At 40.1% G+C, this 7,500-nt stretch overlaps 1 protein-coding gene across 2 annotated transcripts in view; it reads left to right on the top strand.

Moving 5' to 3' along the window:
• The window catches only part of cv-d (vitellogenin-like lipoprotein), a 15,728-nt gene that overhangs the window by 7,733 nt on the left and 495 nt on the right, over positions 1 to 7,500 (top strand). Inside the window, exons 2-5 of one of the 2 annotated variants that reach the window (XM_076175094.1) lie at positions 1,495 to 1,910; positions 2,026 to 2,146; positions 6,669 to 6,972; positions 7,086 to 7,500. The exon at positions 7,086 to 7,500 is cut by the window's right edge and continues 495 nt beyond it. In XM_076175094.1, the coding sequence (XP_076031209.1) occupies positions 1,698 to 1,910; positions 2,026 to 2,146; positions 6,669 to 6,685 (351 nt within the window). In that variant the 5' untranslated portion in view covers positions 1,495 to 1,697 and the 3' untranslated portion in view covers positions 6,686 to 6,972; positions 7,086 to 7,500. The remainder of the gene's footprint in view (positions 1 to 1,494; positions 1,911 to 2,025; positions 2,147 to 6,668; positions 6,973 to 7,085) is intronic. The other variant, XM_076175095.1, reaches the window with a different exon arrangement.

Genomic DNA, 7,500 nt, shown 5'->3' on the forward strand with positions numbered 1-7,500 from the left:
CACCTTTCATTTTTCTAAACAAGATTACTAGATCTGCTCTCTTTCTTCTCTCTAATGTTGCCGAGTCAAAACATTACTGGCGCAAACACTTTGGGACTTTACGACAGAGCCGCGGCCCCGAAAAAGGTGGCCACCGCCACCAGTTCAGTGAAGAAATTTTGTGCGTTGTGGGATCCTAGGGACAGGCTATTGTCGATGTTTGAGTAGAATACTATTAGGAATGCTTTTATGTTGCGTTCAGTTGACTTCGTTTGTGTGATGTAGTTTGAAGGACGGAAGAATTCGAGGACTATCGAAGAACTGTTCCTATTATTTTCATTTGTTGCTCTTTTAGAAAAATTTTAGTTTCTGTATGTAGATGTTATGTTAAGATTTTTTAGTGAAGCCAGTTATCATCCTTAATACTTTCCAGTGTTGTTTGTGGATTTTTTTTCCTCAGTTGCTGGATTCAGTGTTGTGGGTGCATAGTTCAGTATAGTCCTTTTGATTTTTTTTATATACAGTACAGCGGCGTTTCCTTCTCTTGTTCAAATTATGTGCCTCCTACTGTTCTAATAATATTTAGCTTCTTATCTGCCTTTACTGTGAGGGAGAAGATCATATGCGTATCAAATGTAAGGATCTGGGATTGGTGGCCGCTTCTCAGATCCACGGTAGTAGAATGTATGTAACATCACTAAGACCTTCTGATGGGGTTCTGGCATTATGTTTTGTTAGCCATATTTAGTTTATTAATGTAAACATTTATGTTCTTAGCTGTGGCGTTAGAACATTATTGCTGGGTCATTTGTGTAAGAGAGAGCTTTGATAACATGCTTTCAATTTGATATGGGAAGGTCTTGCTTGAATAGGTTGAATAGCGTTGTGATAGTATTACCCTTTGTGAAACCCCGCTGTACATTCTTGAATGATTATTCTGTAATACCATGCTTTGAATTTGATATGGGAAGGTCTTGCTTGAATAGGTTGAATAGCGTTGTGATAGTATTACCCTTTGTGAAACCCCGCTGTACATTCTTGAATGATTATTCTGTAATACTCTACAGTCTCATATGCAGAACACTATTCATATTGATATTTTCTATGTACTGACATGATTTGATAAGATTAGAGGTCATAAGATTACTATCTGCCAATTGTTCATATGTATCAGTTCCTAGGGTGTTTGTTTCGTCTGCTGGCAACGTATCAGTTAAAGAATTCATTATTATAAACTTGTTATAACGACATAAGGGTTAGCTGCGGTGGAATCCTTATGTGGATGCAATGGCCCACCCTTTCCTCTTTGTCACAATCCTTTGCCCCTTCCTTTCTGCTTGTACTGGTAAGACGCTTTTCCCACCTCAGTGAGACAAAGACTGAAGTGCCTTTTCACTGATCATACAACCCTCTCCTTCAACTCGCTTATCAGCAGACGCCTGATCGAGGTGGCCAACACACCTCATCTCTTACGTAAGGATTAGAGACACCATCGTTCTTTCTCCCTTCGCACAGATTCCTACGACGGAGTGCGGTGCTCCGTAGAATGCCCGGTAACCGACACCCCTGGACACACCTATGTTTACCAACAGCATGGGGAGTCCAACCTTCACTTCGAGAATGTGGAGAACGCAAACACCCGGGTCGAATGGAACTCCAAGGTGGAACTGTCTGTGCTCACGCCCTGCGACGTGGCCATCACCATCAAGGAGTTCCAGATGAACGGAAAGGACGCGAGCGCCGTGCCAGAGATGGGCAAGGTGTCTGAGCGTCCCCTCATGATGGCCATCATGGACGGGCGAGTGCAGCACGTGTGCGTCGACCCCGAGGACGACACGTGGTCCGTCAACGCCAAGATGAGTGTGGCCTCCTACCTCCAGAACACCCTTCCCTCCTTCTCCGAGGTCAACAAGGAAACCACCATCACAGAGGTAAGGCTAACTACAGCTCTACTCTTCAATTTTTCAGTCAACTACATCGGAGATTGCTCCTCTCCAAGATCTAACAAGATTGTAGCTCTGACCGATCTCATTCCTCTTTCCTCAGAGAGACATCCAGGGTAAGTGCCCCACCAGCTACACCCTGACTCCCGTCTCCGAAACTGATGTGCAAGTGGTCAAGGAGAAGGACACCAAGAAGTGTGGAGGCCGTTCCTACCGTCTGTCTGGTAGGTTCAATGTTTTCAATCTCTCATCATCCGTTTTATCTGCAGGTCTAGGAGCTAATTTCGTCTTATGTAGAGATCACGCCCCCACTGTATATCCTAATTTAAGGCGGAGCATGTATTATGTGATTTTTTTTTTCTTTTTTTTTATCATCTCGACCATGGCATGAGAAATCACTTTTATATTCGTTGATATGTTGTATATATTTCACTCACAATTTTGACTATATATTTCTGATCAACATTCCTAGAACTTTTTTTTTTTCAACAGAGTAATTCACTGATGGTCTTTTTGGTCCTTTTCACATTTCCCATATTTTGCTTTTTTCGGCATTGAAGCTCATTTTTCACGATTGGTTACATTTTCAAGTCTTCTTCTTGTTTCATTCTTATACCCTCCATTATGCATTTACATATATCAAGAGCATGATACGTGCTAGGAGCAACCCATTTTTGACTCCGTTGGTAAATGTTGTCCATCCTGATATCTCATCTTTCAATACTTTTCCCATGTACCGGTCTCTTAGGAAGTGTTTTATGAAGCTTAGTCCTGAAATATAATTATTATATATATTCTTTTAATCCAAGTACATATAGTCTTCTCAACCCTCCCTCTCTCATGCAGCAATTCAATCCCTCTTAGGTAAAGGAAATGATAGATTTCATACATATAGTTTTCCATCTGTACAACCAAATTAGGTATCCGTCAAAATGCATTCTCCAACATATTCAACCCATTTATCCCTCATATAACTTAGTCATTATGCTACTTAATGATAGCGATGTGTAGTCCAACGTTTTGTATTTATTTCTTCTTTTATAAATTCTTACTATATCAGCTCTTTTTCAGCCTAGTGGTGCTGTCCCTTCCTTCAACGAGCACATAACGAGATTATGTATCCTGCCCACTAACTGTTCTCTGCATTTCTTAAGTATACAAACTGTGATACTATCAGCCCATGTAGCATTTCACCAAGGTCTACTTTGTGTAACAGTTTGTGTACTTCCTTTACGTTCACATTTATTTTGTACAACCCGGTATTTTTTCTACATTTTTTCTGCTAAATAATTTTTAGTGAAAACTTTTTTTAAATTTCTGCTCCTTATTACCCTATCTTAATGCTTCTTCACAAACTTTTCCTTGACTGTTAGTCTAGATATTCCTTCTTTGTCTCAACATGCAATCAAGAAACATGTAGACTAATTTAGGCTCATCTTCGCATTTGTTATGTACATCCTTTTCAAAGTTCCTTTCTTACCTTCTGCGAATTCTCCTGTAATCACGTCTAGCCTTTCTGTAGTCTTCCATAGTCCTCTTCCTTTAGCTCTTGTTCCACAGTTTCCATGATTCTTTAGCTGTTTCACATTTTTTATTAAACCAGTCTTTTAACCACATTTTCTTTTCACTAACCCTTGGCATAAAATGAACCCAATTTTCATTTTTTAAAAAGTCGAGCCAATGAAGCCTGTCTTCCCAAAATCATATCTACCTTGTCTGAATGATTCAAGCCTCAATTTTATATCTCTTTCTGTCCTCTGGAATTCAGTCTCTACATGGCAGTCTTTCCCTATGGGACACGTGTAATTCGGAGTTAATGAAATAAGTTTTTTTTGTTAGTAGCAGGAGCATTTTGCTGGAGAAAAAGAGAGAGAGAAAGAGATGGAGAGAGAGAGAGAGAGAGAGAGAGAGAGAGAGAGAGAGAGTGTGTGCGTGTGTGTGTGTGTGTGTGTGTGTGTGTGTGTGTGTGTGTGTGTGTGTGTGTGTGTGTGTGTGTGTGTGTGTGTGTGTGTGTGTGTGTGTGTGTGTGTGTGTGTGTGTGTGTACATACATATACACATATATAGTACCGTATATATATATATATATATATATATATATATATATATATATATGTATGTATGTATGTATGTATATATACACAGGGACTGTGGCGTTGCTAAGCTACAGGTTGTCAAGTTGTCCAGCAAAAGTCCATAGGACGGTCATCCTCACAGAGAGAGGTGTTACAATTTGTGGGTTTTATAGGGTTCACAGGGTTTGTTTTATCTCCCATGAGGAGATATATTTGAGAGGTTCTTCTGTCTTGGAAGTCAAACCCATATATTCGGCGGTCCATGGCTGAAAGTTAGTCGTCGACTGTGAATGTCCTGTGGAGTTATTTATAATCTCGACCAAGGTCATATGGACCTTAATCTCGACCAGACTCTGTTGCAGCAGATACGTCGATGAAGGTCAGTGTCTTTAAACACCTTGAGGTGAAAGGGTGAAAGGGTGAAAGGGTCAGAGTTTTCTTATCACCAAAAGTCTGCTAAGGTACTATGGTCCTGTCTGGACGATGACCTTGCTCACAAGGTCATCTCCGAGAGAGAGGAGGAAGAAGCAGAAGGGGGCCTTCGTGTTGGTCGTGCTTGAGTGAAAGAGATAAGATTTGCTTTTATTCAGGTGGGTCATTAAGTAAGATTTTTTTTTTCATCTCGATCTTGTTTCATATTTGTTTGATTCGTGTTTCTTCGACTATATTCTATGTATATTCCTACCACGGAGGATTTGATGTGTCTTGATTAGTTTTGCGATTTCTTTCTTTGGTGACTTCAATTGTTCCAGGTTATATTCCCCATTTTTTTCCAAGACACTCTCTCTCTCTCTCTCTCTCTCTCTCTCTCTCTCTCTCTCTCTCTCTCTCTCTCTCTCTCTCTCTCTCTCTCTCTCTCTCTCTCTCTCTCTCTCTCTCTCTCTCTCTATCTATCTATCTATCTATCTATCTATCTATCTATCAATCTATCAATCTCTCTCTCTCTCTCTCTCTCTCTCTCTCTCTCTCTCTCTCTCTCTCTCTCTCTCTCTTTTATCATTTGTTGATATGGTGTTTGCTGCCTCTTACTATGGTACCTGTGATGTTTTGTTACTTCATAGATTTTTTTTTTATTTCTATCACACACATGTGTGTGCGTGTCTGTGTGTGTGTGTGTGTGTGTGTGTGTGTGTGTGTGTGTGTGTGTGTGTGTGTGTGTGTGTGTGTGTGTGTGTGTGTGTGTGTGTGTGTGCGAGCGCGCGCGCGTGTGTGTGTGTGTGTGTGTGTGTGTGTGTGTGTGTGTGTGTGTGTGTGTGTGTGTGTGTGTGTGTGTGTGTGTGTGTGTGTGTGTGTGTGTGTGTGTGTGTGTGTGTGTGTGTGTGTGTGTGTGTGTGTGTGTGTGTGTGTGTGTGTGTGTTGTGTGTGTGTGTGTGTGTGTGTGTGTGTGTGTGTGTGTGTGTGTGTGTGTGTGTGTGTGTGTGTGTGTGTGTGTGTGTGTGTGTGTGTGTGTGTGTGTGTGTGTGTGTGTGTGTGTGTTTTCGTAGCTACCGTGGGTGATGTTTATGACAACATAAGTTGAAATCCAGCTGAGGTCTTGAAAAAGGAAAACTGATTAACTGGTCTCACATGTTTACTGTTTTGATTCCCGTAACTAACAGAGCTTTGCCCTGCCAGGGGTTTCTTATTTTTCCCTTAAGAAAGGATCAAAATAGATTCTATTGTGATTTGAAAGTGCTTGAGTCCCATTTCATTCTGGGTAATCGAATTACTCATAATTTTGAATCATCAACATTTGCAAACATCCGGGAGAAGTATATGGTTTAACATATTCGTAGAATGAACCGTAAAACCCACTGTTAAAGAGAGAAAAAAAAATTATTGGTGATCCGTATATTTCGACCACAAAATGTGATCCTCTTCAGCGGATCGCTCATGAGGGCCACATCTGAACTTGAGGTTTACAGATCATTCGTAAATATTCTGACGGTTATCAAATGGTGGTCATAAAACAAAGAGCATTTTTTCTTATATTTCTGACATTTTCTATCCTCATTTAGTTGCTTATCCTATGTCTTACGAAACACACTGTTATCATGAGTCATATCGATCAACTGGAGAATTCTGAACAAGTTTTGTCCGAGATTAAAGGCCTTTTCAGATTGAAGATAAAAGAAAAAAAATGGATGTAAGAGATGGAATTTGAAAATACATAGGGAAGTCAAGAATTACGCAAACTAACTTCTGCCGTACAAGAATATAAAAAGAAGTAAATATATCTCAACTGAAAGACTTACAGAACTTCTCAACTCTGTGAATGATAACACACGATTGGGAGATCTATATCAAAACTAATTTCAAGTTTCAGTTTCTGACAGAGATGAAAGCAGACTCACAGCATTCCAACCGTGCGGTCTACATCAACTTTAATAGTCTCCTTTTCTTAAAAAAAATATTCAAGGTCTATTTGATCAATATTTTGTGAGCAAAATAATTAATTCTGACCTATTTCGGAATACTGAAGTTGTTAATCTAAAAAAGATTTGCAATGAGTCAAAATATAACTTTCTAAAAGGTGAGCCTCTATCTTTGAACTGCGTTTATGTCAACTATGGTCTCCGGTTCACCGGCGTAGAAAAATACGGTGATCATGTTCAGACACTGCGTCACAATCAGAGCGGAGGTCTTATTCTTTAGCGAATCATTCTGATTATTCTGGTTTTCTCTTTTTTCAGTGGCGGTTTTGATCTGAAAATCTAAACTCAGGGAGCACAGACAAGAAAACTACGAGAGAAATATCCACAAAAGTACCAAGCTAAGCTGTCGTCGACGTTTTGGATGTTGTCAACGGCGAATATAGCCCAGTTGGAATCATAATCCACATCAAGGATTTGTATCCCACGGAATGAGAAACTGTCAATGACATCGTATGCCATGCCATGCAAACATCAAGACAGATGCTAACAATGTATACAGAAGACTTATGCAGAGACCATTAATCCGTAAGTCATCGAATGGTTCCTTCACAGCTTTGGATTTGTTACTTTGCAGATTCTAATCATTTTAGAGAATGGATCAATGTGAACACTGTGTTTGTTTTAAGCGTGAATATTGATTTTCACTTCTTAAGTTCGATTCTCATTCCCTTCCAGGAAAACATCCCTCAAGCAGAAGAAGTGCTTCGTTTCCTCTACCAACTTCTCGAGGAAACTCTTCAACTCAACTATAGCAAGAAGGAAGGAAGACTTCACTTCGTTCTTCCTCTCAACCGTCCTGTGTATTCTTTAACAACAGTCCCCTACGGAGTTTCTCCCAGACTTCCTGTATGAAAGAACTTCATTGACCTCTTCCAAACCTTGATTCCTATGCAGTGCAAGTTCTTCAGTGCCTTCACATCTTCTCCTGCAATATACTATGGAGATGGGAAAATGTACACCTTCGATGGAATGATGCTAAAACTGCCCGTGGCCCCATGTCAGTATATCCTGACTACGTACTGATGGCTACGATCGATCATGTCACTGTCAGAGCCTTTGCCTGAGAACAATTACGAATTTGGAATCACTG

This window comes from Oratosquilla oratoria, chromosome 37, assembly GCF_046742065.1.
Source record: "Oratosquilla oratoria isolate Oo_2021 chromosome 37, ASM4674206v1, whole genome shotgun sequence".
NCBI classification, from domain to species: Eukaryota; Metazoa; Arthropoda; class Malacostraca; order Stomatopoda; family Squillidae; genus Oratosquilla; species Oratosquilla oratoria.